The 17,898-nt window shown below is 44.8% G+C and overlaps 1 protein-coding gene across 3 annotated transcripts in view; it reads left to right on the forward strand.

Moving 5' to 3' along the window:
• CACUL1 (CDK2 associated cullin domain 1) overlaps positions 1-11,268 on the forward strand; it is an 80,910-nt gene extending 69,642 nt beyond the window's left edge. The window contains exons 9-10 of one of the 3 annotated variants that reach the window (XR_013550579.2): positions 267-455; positions 11,109-11,268. Coding sequence is in view for 1 of the 3 variants with exons in the window: in XM_060641364.3 (XP_060497347.1) it covers positions 267-307 (41 nt within the window). In the remaining 2 variants the exon portion in view is untranslated. Of the gene's footprint in view, positions 1-266; positions 5,927-11,108 lie in introns of those variants that run through there. The other 2 variants (XR_009612820.3, XM_060641364.3) reach the window with 2 other exon arrangements.
• The last annotated feature ends 6,630 nt before the right edge of the window (positions 11,269-17,898 follow it).

Genomic DNA, 17,898 nt, shown 5'->3' on the forward strand with positions numbered 1-17,898 from the left:
AGTCCAGTGGGGGCGGTGGTTCTCAAGCAGCTGTCAAGAGCCTCTTGGATTCTTTAGTCTCTGCTAGAGTGTGATAGTGATCCAGTCTCCTTTCTGATGATGTAGCCTCCTTTCACTTCGCTCACTTTTTTTTTTTTTTTTTAATCTCCTTTTGGGGGATCGGGAGAGGGGTGAGAACTATGTATTAAATAAACAGATTCTTACCATTATCAAATGCCGTCTGCTGTTCATACCTTTTCCTGTCGCAATGTTTTTTGTTTTTCCAGACAGCTCATCAGCGTGTGCAAGTTCCAGAGGGTACAGATAGTGAATGTGTTGAATGTACTTTCCTTCCCGAAAAGAGGACACACTGGAGCCGCAGAGACTGTATTGGGAGCACAGCGGGGGTCCTGCAGACACTCAGGAGCTCTGTCACAAAGTTGTTCTCGGAAGAGGATGTTGGACTTCTTACTTTGGTTTGTAATTTTAAAAAACAAATAACTAACAAAAACAAAAAACAGTCAGTTGCTGCTAGACTTGGGGATGATTTTGAAATGGGACAATCTTTTAATGAGTTTATCTACAGATTCCGTGAGGAACAGGCGTCTTGAAAAGCGACCATTGCTAAGGGAAATCCAGCAGCGACCGTCAGCAGCTTCCTCCAAAAGTATAAGAGCAGAAGAATTTTTTTTTTTTTTTTCTAAAGCACTTGTTTTGTTCATTTGTGGATGTGGCACTTCAGCACATTGGCTTTTACACATCGAGATCTCTTTTGCTTTGAAATCAAGCAGATCATTACAATACAGTGTTTTTTACCCATAACTAAAACAAACCCCGTTTAAAAGAGTTGGTCTTTGTTTAGCGTTAGAAAGTCGTGTTCAAGGAAAATGCTAATAACTCTGCTTCTGCTATAACATCTCCCCTCACCAGTTCACAACTGTTTTCTACTCTGTGCCTTGAGCTTTGTGCACTTTGCAACTCCGTGACCAGTTGTTCGACTCCCGGATGCTTTCTGAAAAAGCTTGTGGTGTCACAGACTGACCCACTGAGGTGGCAGGTGTGACTTTAGCAGGATACTAGTAAGTAAGCGGGAAGATAGAAACACGTTGCTCATTGGTCAGATTCCCCCCTGCCTCACCTGTGGCATATTCATGCTGATGTCGGGGACCAACTCTTACAGAACATATCCATTCCCTCCGTCACTTCCATGATTTCACCCGCTGCTGTAGCGTTGGCATGATGCTAGCATAGGATGGGCTGTCCTCTAGCACCAAAACTCCCTTTTTCAGGACAGTGGAGACTTACCAGAGGGTGACAGCTAGTTACTAGGATACTCCGGGGAGCAGATATGGTTATTGAATCCAGATAGAATCAGTGGTGTGGCATTCCTGATCCATTTCATTTTAAATGGGTGAGACAGGTACTTCAAAAAAAATGTCTGCAGTCTGCATCTTTTGTAGCATTATATTCGAGTATAACAGAGGAGAAGTAACACTGCTGTTTTGAAGCTTCGTTCCAGCTGTGACACAGCTCTTTTTTTTTTCTACACCCACAGTGCTATTTAGTTTCTTATAAAAGACTCTAAAGCTTATTCTAGTCGTTTTGGGAAGGCAAAGAAAAATAGATGTGGCAGGTGAAAATATCTTTCTCCTCAATTTTGCTTGAATCTAAATCGAGCATATGCTTGACTGTATTTGGCCACGTGACACTAATATTTAGCTCTTCGGAGAACTTGGGGCAAAACCAGATGGATCAGGGATACTGCCACGCTTCTGATTGTCGGGTTTTTCATAGAGTGGCCTCTGCCAGTTCACTCTGTCCTTTTTGGGGGAGCAGGCTGGGTGGGAGAGTTAGAAGTGTGACAGTAGGAGCAAGTAAGTGCTCTAGTAGAAGTCCTCTATTTGTAAAACTGCTATTCCGAGAAGTCAACGTACAAGTTGGCAGATTTATTTTTTAAGTACTTCTCAACCAGAGCTGGATTTCGTGGAGGACTTTGAATTGGACTCATTTAACCCTGTGAGCATCTTGGGTTGTACTGATACACACTGAATTACTGGAAGCATATATACAGGTTCTCACTGTGCCCTATACAGTTTGATTCGCTACCCCAATAGCATTCTGGTATCAGGGAAGAACTCCACTCTGTCGTGAAGTCCAAATTTTACTTTCTCAATGGAACGCTTGCCGCAGGCTTATAAATAACACCTGCAACTAAAGTCTCCCCTGAGTGGTTTCAGGAATATTTCTGAAAGGAATAAAATTGGGATGCTTCTTTAAATGTGGATGAATTCTTCATTATCCTCATAATGTACCCAAATGCTTTTTGTGGGAGAGTGTTTCTTTGGCTAACAGGGGAACTTCTCTACAAAAGCATTGTATTACGATGTGAATTGGTGTTAAAATCTTTGGATGCTTTTGCATTATTAAGTTAATGGAGAAACATTTTATGTTGTCTTCTTTTTCTTATTATATATGTGTTAACAAAAAGTGGACAAAGTTTGCAAAATTCAGCTTCTCTAAATATTTGCACAGCGTCTGCAGCTAGCTATGGGCCAGGGCGTGGTACTGCGAGGCCGTGAGTGGAAGGCCCTGTAGAAAGAAGATACACGTTCTCCTAGTGCATGTGACGTGGTTGTTACCTGTTGGCCCCTTGAGGTACATTGCAGTATGGAAAACCTATTTCTTCGTTTTTGAGTAGAAATTGACCTTGCTTCTTTAATTGGGTTTCTTAACAGAATTCTTAGTCTGCAACACGAGGGGAGATCAGAGTTGCCCTCCGTTTTGTATTGACAAAGCACCGTTTACCAGAAAGTGTTTTCTTCTCACGTTTACTTGTGTTCTTCTTTGCCCGTACAGTATCTAGTTTCTCCACCCCAGTTGAATCCTGGCTTTTGTGGGGCCCAAATCATTGAGGGCAGAACACTGTCCACGGATTGTCTGGTTAATCGGCACGTAGTTGCTTCGGCAAGCCTGACCGCCAAGCATGTGCAGCCTGAAACCAGGCTCTCCAAAAGAAAGCAGTTCAGTCACCTCGAAATAATGCCGTGTCCAAGTCATTGGTAATTGTAATTGAGAGACGGTACTTTCAGAGTTGGCCTCCTGCTTCAGTAACAGTGTCATCTCCTGTTCCCCGTTGTCACAGCTTAACCCTAACCCGACAGGATCTACTTGTTTTCTGTGGAGCGGAAAGCAAAGCCTGGTATAGCGACTCTGAACAGTTCGTAGGTAGAGTTAGAAGAAACACAAACCCGGAGGCAGGAGTTGTGCGTTGGTCAGGTTTGTGGGAAAGTCACTTTTTTTTTCCTGTCCCTTTTACAAATTTGAGGCAGTTCCTCTCTCCCTTTCTTTGAGGCGTGGGGTGAACACTGACCTGTGAGCGAGATCGCAGGGGAACAGGTGCCCGTGGCCGTTCGTGCTGCGTGTGCGTCCCTAGTGCGCCGGCCCCGTAAAGCTGCCGCTTCCCTCGCTATAAATGCCACGCTTTCTGTCAGGTTGCAGATTTGCACACGTGAAGAATTCCTCAGGAAGAGTTTGCACATGCATCGCCTCGCAATATTCTGTACTGACCGAACAAGGGATTTGAAAGTTTTTCAGCACAAAAGGAGAACTTCAGAGTGGTGGTCTGTGCACCCGTTCTAGCAAAGGTAATGGTGATCTAGCGAACACGATCGGTTTCTGCAGTTATAAAGTGAGCAGGGGCACTTGCATCATAGTATTTAAATAAGCCTGTTTAATCTCCAGAGTGGCCCTTCCAGATTTTATCTTCTTTTCTTATCGAGACTAGTTATATTTTCGTCTGTGTTTTCTCTGTTTTAGGGCAGTTAATATTTTCCATGGTAATTACAGAGGCATTGCCCTTGAGCTAAAATTCAGTTGTTTAATAAGCAGCTATTGTTAAAATAACTGAACGTTGTTTTATGAATATACACTAATCTGAGATAGTAAAAAAAAATTTAAAAAGCTGCATTAGGTATCCAGTCAGTTTGGATGTTTTGAGTTGATTTTTTTTATGGTGTCTCATTGCGCTTCAGAGTATTATGTTTACTTTACCCCAGGTCTAGGCCTCTTAAGGACTTTAAAATTTAAGATCAGAATGTGAATCCCTTGACTAGCATAGGTTTATAGGACCTTTTCAGTTGTGATTGCGGTTTTCAATAAGCTTGCCTAAGAAGAAGTTCACGTTTATCAGAAGTTAAGATAGAAGTTATAGGAGTTCTTGGAGAAATGGCTTTCTTGTTACTTTCATTACCTTGTTGCAATTTGCCCCAGTTTCTGGCCACCAGAATCCATGAAAGGACCCCTGTTCTTTTTCAAGGGTAGCGATTCCTGTTTTGTCCCCACTGGTGATTAACTAAGTCACTGACGCTTTCCCTCCTCCCCTGGCCAGGACCCTATTTTGAACTTCTTTCCAGAGCCGAGTGGCACAAGTCCATACACTGATTCTGCTGACGGTGGTGGTGTGGCTGTGGGAGAATTAGAATCCTCATCAGAGGTACATTCTTGACCTCAGTACATACTGTACCCCTGCTGGTGGGAAATTTATCTTCATTTCTGGTTGGATTGCATTGTTTAGAAAAATGTTAATGGTTTATAATTCTAGGAAATTTATAGAGTGGCTCTGGGGTAAATTTTGTGGTTTGAAAAAAAAATTTTTGTATTGATTTTAACATGTCATTTCAATGTGGTGACGATGTACTAAATGCAATAGGACTGTGGATATTCTCTTAGAAGGGTATGTTTTGTTAAACAGATGGCAATTTAATTGCTCTCATTAGCCCTGTTTGTCAATATTACAGCCATGCAATTCAGGAGAAATTAATTCAGATGTGACGTTGTGGGGAACTGTGGCTGGACACAGGAATGTTTGTGAATAAATGGGAGTCAAAGACAGACAAGAGGCTCTTGCCAGCCACCTGCACAGCCAGAGCAAGGAGGAAGCAATGAAGTCTAATCCCTGGTGGTGCTTCTTTGTCGGAAAGCATGGTGGAGCTTAGAACAGGGTGTTCTGTACGTCAGTTCTTCTGTTAATCTAAGAACAACAAAATTGTGAATGAAACTCTTTTCGATTGGGGATTAAAGCCACTGACTTTGGCTCTGACCTTTAACTCTGGATGGATTTGGAATCACTCCTTCTGTATTAGGGTGTATAACCGTCACTCTAAAACATTGTGGTTAATGAAATAAATCTTGTACAGATGTCCTTGGCTTGTTATGTTGATACTTGGTTCATTGGAACTTTGTTATGGCACAGAACATAGGATTTTGCTTATGGTGTATTCACAATTCCCTCTTAAACGATAAGCACACTCAGCACATGTCTGTTCTGTCGTGGATAATCAGTGGCATGGTGAGTGTCCATCTTGACCTCTGTACCAGTGATAAAAGAAACGGGGTGTGTGTATTTATATACATTTAGTACATAGTCTGCATACGTATGTAGTATCTATACCTATGTACATATGTGTGTCGTTTTCTTCTTTAAACACTGGCACATTGTAGACCTTTAATCAGAACTTTTGACTTGTGGTTGTTTGCACTGATGACACCATGCTTTAAAAAAATAACCCCCCTGTGTTTTCTTGCTGTGATATTAGTATTATCCCCTAGGGTGTTGTGCTCCCTCTTGCCAGTTTTAGTTCCTCTCACTTTCTCTATACAAATGTTCTTCCTAACAGTGTGCTCAGAATGCCGGTTTTCAACTTCCGTCCTCCTCTTGTTTAAAACCCAAGCTGTGTTGTAGTAACACCCACTCTTAGATTACCATACCCAGCGGGGTTCTGTGACTGTCTTTTCTTTTTCTCTGCATTTAAGTCACCTGACAGTTGCCTTCTTCAGCTTTTTCTTTTTCTTTCCCCAGCCAGGTAGGGAGTTGTTTAAATCCTCTCCCCTCTCTTACAGCAGATTTTGTTTTTTACGGAGTATAAAACTTTTCTACTAGAGTCAGTTCTTTAAGTGTGCTTGTGTGTGTTTATTTCCTCTATTGGCATGTGTCTTTAATAATCTAGAATTCCAGAACATTTTGCATTTCAAAGAACGTGTTTTGGTAGAAGGACTATCCTACACATAATCTGAGAGCAAATGTTTGTCTCAGCTTAATGGAGTTGTGTGTTCTTGGGTAAGGTTATTTTTCTGAACTTCAGTGTCCCCATATTAAGCCCATTTCCCTCCCCAAATTACTCACGATGGAGAGTCTCTGCATAGTGCAATGGGCTTAATTGGCCAGAAGGATATAACAGTTTTAAACTCAATTACGCCCCTAAGTGACTAATAATATACCTCAAAATATCTATTTTTAAAAATGGCCATAACTACAAAGAGAAATACATTAATCTACCAGTATAATAGGTGTTTTAAACATACCTCCCTCATGAGTTAATAGATCATGAAGAAGACAAAAAGCATAATGATGAAGGGCATAGAAGATTTAAACAGCACAGCTAATAAATTAGACCTGATGGAGATATCTAAAATCACCTTGCACCTTCCAATAAGACAATAAGCATTTTTTGCAAATTAAATCTAACATTGTATTTAGAGTATAACAAATGATGACCACAGTGGATTTACCTGAGGAAGCAAGTTGGTTAATATTAGAAGATCAATCAGTGTAACTCATCTGTTAACAGATTAACATATGATCAGACTGTGAAAATCCAAAGAGTCTGCAAGGCAGATGAGAAGACTTAAGAGTTTATCAAGTTCACTGGAACAAAATCAACATGTGAATGTCAATTACATTTCCATGCGTCAAGCAACAAGCTATAACGTCTTAAGATTTTAATTGTAATTAAGAAAATTTACAGTAGGAACAAAACAGTATAAAGTATAGAAGAATAAATCTTAAGAGCTATATAAGCCTTTTAATGAGAAAACGATGATGGAAAAAAACCCCAACACCTTGATTGACCTAAATAAATGGGAGATATGGATAAGAAGATCATCTAGATCGCAGCTCTTTGTTCAAATTGATTAGTAAATTAATGCAATCCCAACAAAAAATCCCAATGGTTTTCACTGTGGTACTTGACAAGCTGATCCCATAATGTGAATGCAAGAGCAAAGGGCCAAGGATATTCAAAACATTACTAAAAAACAATGAAGTGTGAAGGGAACTAGCACTACCAGATTTAAAAGCTTACTCTAAAATGAAAAACAAAACCTGAAGCCATTTACTCAGACATCTGAAGAAACAACAACAAAAAACTTACGTAAAATGTAGTCATTAAAACAATGTGGGATTGGTACAGAGATTACAAGTGGAGGAACAGACAAGGTTGAAGAGCTCAGAAACTGACCCACTTAGTACGGGAACTTAATTTTTAAAAGGAGGTCAGTGCAGACCAGTCGGGGGGGCGGGGGGCGGAGCGGAGAATGGATTATTTAATAAACAGTGCTTGAATAACTTTTCACAAAGGAAAAAAGTGAGTTGGGCCCCCCCTCTACCTTGCACCAGCTGCAAAAAGCAATCCCAGGCGCATTCAAGATTCACTTAAGAAAGTTAAAACTATGAAACTTTTAGAAGACAATAAATACAGAAGGATATTTTTATGGGGCACCTGGGTGGCTCATTCAGTTAAACATCCAACTCTTGGTTTCGGCTCAGTCATGATCTCCCAGTTTGTGAGTTCAAGCCCCACGTTGGGATCTGCGTTGACATTGCAGAGCCTGTTTTGGATTCTCTCTCTCCCTGTCTTTTGCCCCTCCCCAGCTTGGTCTCTCTTTTTCTCTCTCAAAAATAAATAAACTTAAAAAAAGAAAAGGATATTTTTACGACTTTGGGGAAGGGCAGGATTTTGTAAACAAAAGAGGAAGTGCAGACCATTGAAAGATGAATAATTTGGCTATAAAGTTCAGAAACTGGAAAAACTTAGTACATTGTTTAGGGTAGGGATTCATGAGTAGTAAAACTAAAGAAAACAAAGATTAACATTTAAGATCATAGTTTCTTGGGGGTGGGGTGGAAGGAAAGCAGAGAGGAACACAGGCTGATAAACCCTTGATAGAGGTTGATAGAGGGGCGTTTTGACCGTTGTAAATAGATCAGTTCTTGAGTTAACATGTATATTCGGTGCAAAGCCAATCCAAATGCCAAAGAGTATTTATTTTTAATACAAATTAAAAATTCACATGGAAGTATAAACAGATGATAATAGGATCTTCATTGAAAGGGGAGAAAAAAGGGAACTTGCTCTACCAAAAAAATTGTTTTTAAGTGCAATTAAATTTTTACACTCATATAAAAATAGACAAAGTCAATGGAAAAGAGTTTAAAAAATAGACTCCAATGCTTTTAAGAATTTAGAGTACTCTAAAGGTGGCTTCTTGAAATAATTCTGACCATGATGGATTATTCAGTAAAAGGTGCTGGTTTAAGTAGAGAAAATTAAATTTATTCCCATCATACCATTCACCAAAAGAAATTCCATTTGGACTAAAAATTTTAAAAGGGTAAGTTACAAAAACTTGAAGACAATATAGTTAGTATTTGGGAGGATTGGAGAAGTTTCTTCTAAGGATGTAAGCAGTAGCATGAAACATTGCTTTCCAAACCAGTCACCTGTGTGCACGTAGAACACCACCCCCAGCATGTGTATATAGACCTGTATATTTTTAAATTAATGTTTATGTACTATACTAAGACACATAGGCAAGAAAAAAAAAAAAAGAAATAGAAAAAGTGAAAATGTTTTAAAATATCTTTTGTGTGTATTGTAAAAAAATACCTTTTGCTCTTTCTAAAAAATTTTTTTTCTTTTAGAGCTATATGATTAAAAAATGCTTCATTTTTCAAACTTCTAATTTTAACATTTTGTGATAAAAAATAATTTCTGGTTTTAAGGTAAGTTTATTTGAATGCTGGGTTTTAATGGCTATTGTAGCTAAAAAAGCCACTTGATTAAGATCTGAGTATCCAAATGACTGCTTACTGAAAAACAATGCTCATTTTCAATTCCATCTACTAGTCTTAAAAAGTGTTTGTTGAAATCTTTATAATAAATTTCCATCTTTCTCACTGTCAGTAACTTGTTCTTGCTCAATTGCAAGTGTGGCATTTTTATTGTTGGTATATATTAAAAAAAAAAAAAAAAAAAAAAACGGGCTCAAAACCTACTGAAACTCCTGTTTGGATTTCATATCCCAAGCTTTCAGTGTGCACTTATGAGAGTTTATAGGTGACAGTTTTTGGTAACACATTTTGGTAAAGTTGAAGTATGTCTGACCATTTTGAAAGTGCTTTTAACATGAATTCTTTTGGAAAAAATAGCTACTTTCTTAATGTTAGAATGTCATCTTTACCTTGAAGGATCAGATAAAGTGGTTGTTGTTTTTTTTAATACCTACCCATTCCATATTACAGACAGGCACTGGTCCGTAATAGAGCATTGCAAGGGTGCCCTTATGTCAGATAACATCCATGAGACCACTTGCTCTGTGGGGACATACAAAATAAGTATTCTGCAAGATGGCGCCATTGTCAATGGCTGCACTTTGTGGAGCTCAAACTGCTTCTTGAAGCACGTACCTCACGTTTTCTGCGTGCTACCTAGCCACTTACATAGGCACTGTGTTAATGAAGTTTGGGTAAAGCTTCTTTACTCTTTTTTTTTTTTTTTTTTTTAATGTTTCTTTATTTTTGAGAGAGGAGACAGAGCACAAGCAGGGGAGGGGCAGAGAGAGAGGGAGACACAGAATCGGAAGCAGGTTCCAGGCTCGAAGCTGTCAGCACAGAGCCCAACTCGAGGCTTGAACCCACGAACTGCGAGATCATGACCTGAGCCGAAGTTGGACGCTCAAGCGACTGAGCCACCCAGGCGCCCCTCTTCTTTACTTTTAAAAACATAATTGGCTCCTGATTTCTTCCTGCACCTCTGTGGATCATCTTGTTTACTTCAGAGGCCACTAGCTTAAACATTAAGGAAGGTGAATTACCTCACAGAAATTGCAAGATTGGGCAGTTCCAGGATCAATAAATGTGGCAGCTCATGGATGTCATCAAGGACCCAGGTTCCTTCCGGCTTTCTGCTCTGCCAGCCTCCATATGTGAGCTTCGTTCTGGAATTGCTTCCCGCAGGGTCTTGGCTCGCACGGTTGCCAGACATGAGGCCAACCACTTGAGAAGAAGACCTTGTTTCCCAGCTTTTTTTTTTTTTTTTTTTTTAAGAGCAAAGAAACTTGCTCATGAGCCCACCTGCATGGTTCCTCTCACTTTTCACTAGAGAAGTTGGGATACATAAACATGCCCAAACTAATAACCGGGAAAGAGATTGGGACCACTGTGGCAGACTTAAATAAGTCTCACCTCTTGGGGCTTCGGTTGGGCTCACCTTCCCACTGACCTCAAGAGGAGGATGTGCTAGAACTGAGCCATGTCTCTGTTAGGAAGACGGAAGAGAAAATGGCTGTTGGCAACTATCGGTTTGCTTGGATCTACCGCACGGGGGAATGACTACTGCTACTCAGGAGCCTCAGGGAGATGCCAAAAACAACCCCTCTGATTCTACATCAACTTTGTTTTCCACACACGTACACAAAAACCAACTCTTACCAATTCTCATTCAGAATGAACTGATGTACTCTTGTTTGAAAGTCATGGTAGTCCAGGTCTAGAATGCATAAGCAACAAGGATATAGGCACACCCCTGACTGGAATAGCCAGGGAACTGTAAAGAACCCAAAGCTGGGAAGAGCTTGAGCTACCTGAACACAGGCCCAAGAAAACCCAAGTCCCTGGCTGGGAAAATTTCTCTCTTGGGTATGACTAGTTTCACCTATAACAAAAATAAGACCATGTTGTTGAGCTAGTGCTTGGTAAACACATCCTCTGTCAATGAAAAAAGATGGCTCAAATAGCCTAAGAGAGGGAAAGGAAATAGATGTGAACTAAGCACCTACTTTATGGTAGTGGCTGCTGTTTACTGGCCATCTGCCTGTGTGGCAGGTGCTGTATGCAAATTTTAAGAGCATTTGAGCAAGGCAATTAGTGCTACTCTACTGAAGCATAGGCAGCTTCTAGCCTGGTCCTCAGTGATCCCCGCCTCCTGGTATTCATTCACCCTTGAGAGTGAGCTGGACCTAATGACTCTTCTCATGAATACAGCAAAAGTGATGGGTGTCTCTTCTGTAATTAGATTACAGAAGACTGACATCCGCCTTACTGGTGTATACTCTGGCTTCTTACTTGCTTACTTGAATGTAAAGGCCCACCTGGCAAGGAACTGAGTGTAGCATGGGGCCAACAGCCAGCAAGGAACTGAGACCTTCAGTACCAGCCCATGAGGCACTGAATTCTACCAACAGCTGCTGAGCGAACTTAGAAGTGGATCTTGCCCCACTTGAACACAACGAGGATTTCTGCCCTGGCCAACAACTTGATCATAGCCTTGTGAGAGATGGTGAGCCAAAGAACTTAGCCAAGCTGTGCCCAGATTCCTGCTCCAAGGAAACTATGAGGTAATATATACATGGTGTCTTGAGCCACTACATTTTGGACTAATTTGTTACAGAGCAATAGATAACAATTATGAGATAGTCAAGATGTCAGAGATTTAAAAACTCGTCCAAAGTTACATAGCAGCGGCAGATTTGAGCCTTCATCTGCCAGGATGCTTTTGTCTCTACCACCTGATGATCCTGACAGCCTCCGGTGGAGGTAAGCTCTGTCCCAGTGTAATTCTTAAGACCCACTGATCATACCTCCCTAGCCGAAGCTGTTCAACCATGTCTATAATAACCTCAGGAGAGAACCTTCTCCACTGAGGTTCCATGACAGAAGCCCTAGAGAAAATGGTTTGAACAGTTTTGTTTTTGTTTTTTTCACTTTTCCCAAGGTTGGCACATGGCTTCTAGATGCACAGAGAGAAGTTCCATATACTGGGTGCCTTTAGGGCATAAGGGATTAATTCTCTCAGAAACCCTGGTTGAGAAGGGCTAGTGGGGAGAGAGAGGCAGAGCAGGAGGAAACCATGAGGTGTGCTCTGGGGAGAAAAATGCCCTGAGTATCCCCTGGGAGAGATTTTCCTCATGAAGCAGCCTCAAAAGCTACCAGTGAAGCCAGGAACTACACACACACACACACACACACACGAGTCCCCTAGGGCCAGTGCTCAAGGCCAGTCTGTGGCTCTCCTCTGGTGATAATAGGATGAGGCCTTCGCTGGATGGGGTACTTGAGTCCCACTTGCACTGTTTCCTGCATTTTCCAGGGGCATCCGGAGGTGGGAGGAGCCACAGGAAAGGCCTGTCCTCTCAGGCAGCACTATCTGTTGGCATGAAGTCCAATGGCGCTCTTGGGAAGCGAGAGATTTCAGGTAGTGTTTTTCAGCCACATGGGCTCTTTTATGGACTGTCGTGTCCCTATGCCTGAAAACACCTCTTGGAATACTGCTTGAGTACGTTCTTCTCCCCCAGCTATTTGTTCATGTGTCATCTGCTATCCTGTACCCCTTTAGGTATCCTGTACCCCCCGATAGGATGTACCGAGGAGGATACTTCACCTCTGTGGTATTTCCTCTAAAATCCATAACCTCAGTCTACACACAAGAAAACGTCCGACACATCCAAAGTGAGGGACTTTCTACGGGACACCTGACCGCTCCCTTGTCAGAGGTGTCGAGGTTGTGAAAAATGAGGAAAGACCAAAATCTGCCTCGGATTAAGGTGACTGTGGAGACAGGGAGACTTAAGTGCAGCGTGGGATCCTGGGATTGAGAAAAGATATTTGTGGAACAAAGCTGGAGAAATTGGAATAAACTTCGTGGCTTAGTTAATAGCGCTGGATCAGTGATGATTCCCTAGTTTTGATAAACGTACCAAACCTAAGGTTTTAACACTCAGGGATAACGGGGGAAGAATTTATAGAAACCCTCTGTATGATCTTTGCAACTCTTCCATAAATCTAAAACTGTTTCCCAAAAGAGTTTTTGAAAAATTCCATGGGTTTCTCACGGTTATAAGGTGGTGTGAAATAACAGTCCTCAAGGAATCTGAGCTTCTAATTCCTCTTTCAGAAGCCGTACAGGGAGCCACGATAATTCCAATGTGCACGTGGCTGTTGGGTCTCGTGGCTGATCGCCAAGCTCTGTCATAAAAAAAATCCGTGTTGAGATGACATAAGTGTTTATCTTCAAATCTGAGAGTCTGAGCTCAACAAGCTGTGTGGTTTTTTTTAATTTTTTTAACGTTTATTTATTTTTGAGACAGAGAGCATGAACAGGGGAGGGTCAGAGAGAGAGGGAGACACAGAATCCGAAACAGGCTCCAGGCTCTGAGCAGTCAGCACAGAGCCCGACGCGGGACTCAAACTCACGGACCGCGAGATCATGACCTGATCCGAAGTCGGACGCTCAACCGACTGAGCCACCCAGGCACCCCAACAAGCTGTGTTTTATTCCTACTGTCCTCTTGCTGGTGTTGACAGTACATTTTTGGCTTTCCAATCAGGGATTGGAGAATCGGATGGACATTGGTATTACCAGCCTAGCTTTAGGTGAAATGACATCGTAACCCATCAACCCATCAGAGGCAGCTTCGAAAGAGGGGCAGTTGAAGTCCGTGGCACTTGGGTCTCCTGCAAGTGGGAGGTCTTTCCCAGGCACTCGGGGGGCCCCTCCCTCCTGGGTTGCTTGTACCCTCTGCTCTCAGGCTTTCCAAGGATAGTCTGGGTCTAGTGGGTACCCACCAGTTCCCAAGACCTGGAATTCTCAAGCTGATTGAAAATCCTGCTGAATCAAGCTAATCCATGGAGGCAGTGTGAAGTGTGACCCATCGGGGCCTGGAGACACGGCAGGGTGGGGGAGTGGCCTTGAGACTCAGGCCAGGGGAGCAAGTGGCAGAGCTGGGATGTAGACCAGAACCTCTGAGAGGCAGCGTGGTGCAGTTGAAAGAACATACGCTTCAGACTCAGAGATGCTTTGGGTCAGCTAGCTCCTGGTGTATGAGCTGTGTGTCCCTGTGCAGGTACTTCAGCTCTCTGAGCCTCAGTTTCTCCTGCTATGAAGCCAGAGTGGCCAGGCTTTCACTTTCCCATGGTTCAGCTGCTTCTCATCCTTCAGTGAGAATAACAACCGCCACCGTGGTTACTCTCCCACTGTTCTGTCGCCGAGTGTTGGCTGTGTGCCTGGCACTGTGCAAGGCACTCTGTCCACTATCTCAGTGACGCTCATTTTCCAGTGTCAAAGCCGGAGCCCACGGATGGGAAGTGTCCAAGGTCACCCGCTGGTGACCTAGTAGCCAGTCCTTAATGATTGCACACTATCGGGTGGATGTAAGGGCTACAAGATGTAACCAACACAGCCTGGCAAGGGCCGGTGCCCAGGAAGTGCTCACTTTGCTTCCTTGGGGTGGCCCCAGGTGTCTGGATGGCAGAGGACAGTGTCCACAGGGCATGAACTCAGCCTCCTGTCATTGATGCTCAGCCCTCAGCCTGCGGGCTGTCTAGTGTCAGCAGCATTCGCTGCTGGGCAGTGCCTGCCAAGCTCCGGGTGGCTGCTCGGCCTGTAAACAGAGCCCCATCTGAGCCCATCTGAGCCCCAGCCTCAGGGAAGACCAGACTTTCAGGACACATGGAAGAAGAGGTGCCCAACAGGTCTGTCAAGAGTCCGCTCTCAACAGAGCCAAAGACACCCCAAGTTAAAATGACTGCCCTGCCAGCCCAACCAGAAATCACAATCAAGTGGCTACTTATTGCTTGCTGGTTGGAGGGAGAGGGATCTAAGCCTCGGTCAAACATACTCAGAGGAGACTGAGCCCTGTTGCAGGGAGAGCTCAGCTTAGAATCTGGATCAGACTGGGAATTTTGGCTCCACCATTAATTCACCCGGAAAGTCACTGAACCACTCTGACCTCCAGTCTCCTCATCTATAAAACAAAAAAATTGGCCCATGGTGGTGAACATCGTTGTTTGGGTCTTCTGACCGTCCTTTTCTCTTCTTCATATAGTTTTGTTTGGGGAATTACTCCTCCTCTTCACTACAGTCTCGGGGGCACTGCTGGGGGAGCTGGGATGGCATATGGGGCAATCTGAAGTCTGAAAAGGGCAGGAGTCAGCCCTTCCCCAGAATGGACACACCAGGGACTGGGTGGGGTTCCTGTCACTGAGATCCCTGGCCCTGCCAGGTGCGGGGGCTCCAAAGCCTGGCTCTCCGCACTGTTCACCACTGGTGACCACCGTCCCTTTGTCCACCACGGCCTTACCGCTGCCTTAGAGGGTCATGGCCAGTGACTGGTGTTTGCAGCCCAAGTGCCCTGGCCAAGACCCCCCAGAAGATCTCTTGGGCGGGATCCCGTCTCCATAGCAGGGACTTTGTTATCCACTTTGGAGCTCTTCTGAGACAATGGGCGGGGCAGAAAAATTAATATATTTAAAATATGGAGACGATGATTTCTTCCTCCTCTGCATTTTCCCTCTGGAAAGAAAAGGGAGATGTCACAGTGGATCCAGAATGGAGTAACCAGGTGTGCGGTCCCTGGGAGCCCCCGTCCTTGAGCGCTCCCTGCGGAGAAATCAAGGTGTCCGCTCACCCCAGCCCTCCGTCTGGCGCAGCCAAGCCTCTGGTCACGTGAGCGATGCCCCTGCATGGCTGCTGGGACGTCTCTCAACGCCCTGGTCACCACGGCTTAACAAACTGCAAAACACTTCCAGCTCCTCTCTCCTCCTGCTATTTGTGAATCGCGTTTGCCCCAGTGCCTGACAGAGTGAAAAATGCATTTCCAATCTTCAGGCAGCAGTAAGTGTATTTCTGCCACCGTGGGAGCTGGCGGGGAGGACCCTGTAGCCCGGGGCCCTGGTCCTCAGCACTGGGTCTCTGGGGCATCGAGGGAACTGGTGACCTTCTGGGACAGTGGGAGCCAGGTCAGCCTGGAGGGAGGGGGTGACCCTTGGGCACCTTTTGGGGACACAGTGGAATCTAACAGTTGGGGGTGGGCAGGGGCGAGGGCGGCCCCCTCATTACCCACCGTGTGATATCTGGAAAGAGCGCTATGAGAACTGCAGGCCTCAGTTTCTGTCTCTAAATGAGGTCATTTAGGAAGAACTGCGCCACGGAGTGAGTCCTCTTTGTTCCAAGCACTGTGCCGGGCATTGTCACTCTTGTGTCATGTGTCCTCACTCAGCCCTGTGAGGCAGGCACCGTTGTTAGCCACCCCATTTTCCACGTGAGGCTCAGTCCTGGGGCCCAAGCAGGGCTGTCTGAGTCCAGAGGGACTTTTGCTACACTGTGGTCCCAGGGAGCCAGCTGGCGATAAATCCAGGTCTCCCCCTCCCCCACCCAGGGCCATCGCCTCTCCAACAACGCTCCATCCATGCACCTGTGCCTGGCACGGTGGCTCCTGGGGGGGCACCTACTTGGGGGGGGGGGTGATGTTGCAGGGCTGCGTGGAGCCTCGGGTGTGTACCCTGCCACCTGGTGAGACTGATGTGTGAGAGCTGGTGCTATGTTAGCCGTCATGGGGTTTTCTCCCTGACTTTGGGTACAGGGTGCTAGTTGGCAGCTCGGTTCTTTGGAAGCAGGCAGATCCCAGCACTGCCACTTAGAGCCGTGTGGCTGTGGCCTGCATTTCCCCCACCGTCTTCAGGGGGGCTTGTACTGGAGGTGGGGCTAGTGAAGGTCCCTGGAAAACGAGAGCGGCTCTGATCACAGTGAGTGTGAATGACTTCTTTCCTTTAAGGAACACCATTATCACATGCCAGAGAACGACAGCAGAACCATCATACTGTCTAGTCAAAGCCCACCATTCAAATTGCCTTTTAACTTTTCTTTGGGCTAAAATTAGATGCCTGTTTCTTTTAACTCAATAAACAGCCACTGAGTGGCCCCCACGGATTGGATTAGGTGGTCTCCATGGTAATCCAACACATCTACACATCTTATTAGATTTATACCTAGACTGCGGTCCCAGAATGGAAGTCCTTGGGTAAAAACAGTAGCTTTCAATCACTGAGTGTACCTGTTGTCAGGCTGTGAGCTAAGCACTTTGTATACACAATGGCATTTAATCCCCAAAACAGTTCTATGAGGGAACTAATAACATTTTCAGCTCCATTTTACAGAGGGGTAAGCGGGCTTCAGAGAAATTCAGTAACCGATCTGTAGTCCCTCAGCTACCACGGGCTAGAGCTCTGGTCCAACTTGGGTCTGTCCCCAAAGGCTGTGCTTCTGGTCCTGGGCCACAGTGAAGACCCCGGATCGGGAATGGGGCTCTGAGCCACCTCAGCATTTCAGGACACTTAATAGGAACCGATCGTTTACCCACAAAATGCTGCTCGGGCTGGCTCACTCTGCAGCTGAAATGCTATTAACTCTTCATGGTCAACATGGGAGTCTAATTTCAGTCGAATTGGCCCTGATGGGCAGTGAAAGATGTGATTGATGAGATAGGGTGAGTTCGCCCTTAACTGCACTGTGGGCAGGCAGCCTGGAGCCTGATGGGGCTGGGAACCTTAGGTCTGGGAGCTCCTGTTTCGCCCTCCTCCCCCTGGTCTGCTCAGAAACAGGGAGGGGTGAGAGTGGGCAGCAGGGAACCAGAAAGGTCCTGAAAGGCAGATACAACTGAGCAACCTGCGCCAACAGCTCAAGTCTGCCAACAGCTACCCCAGGAAGTGGGAACTCTCCCTATTCCTGGTTTCCAGACGAGGAGCTGAGGCTCAGAGAGGTACCCAGGTGGCAGAGCCGAGATGGCCAGACCCAAATCAGAGCCCCACAGGAACTATTCCCTACACTGTCCTCTCTGCTGCCCGCCTGTCACTGTGTGGCAGTGGACCCCAGACCAGTCACTGTGCATCACCCCAAAGACCCCACTGGGCTGGGTCTGGCTGCCTGGCTTGCTTCTACTTCACTGGCTAGAAGAGCTGCCAGATCCCGGGTCCCCTCATGTGCAGCTGGGATCCATCTTGCTGCAAAAGCCCAAAGCCTTACATCTACT

This window comes from Panthera onca, chromosome D2, assembly GCF_046562875.1.
Source record: "Panthera onca isolate mPanOnc1 chromosome D2, mPanOnc1 haplotype 2, whole genome shotgun sequence".
Taxonomy (NCBI): domain Eukaryota; kingdom Metazoa; phylum Chordata; class Mammalia; order Carnivora; family Felidae; genus Panthera; species Panthera onca.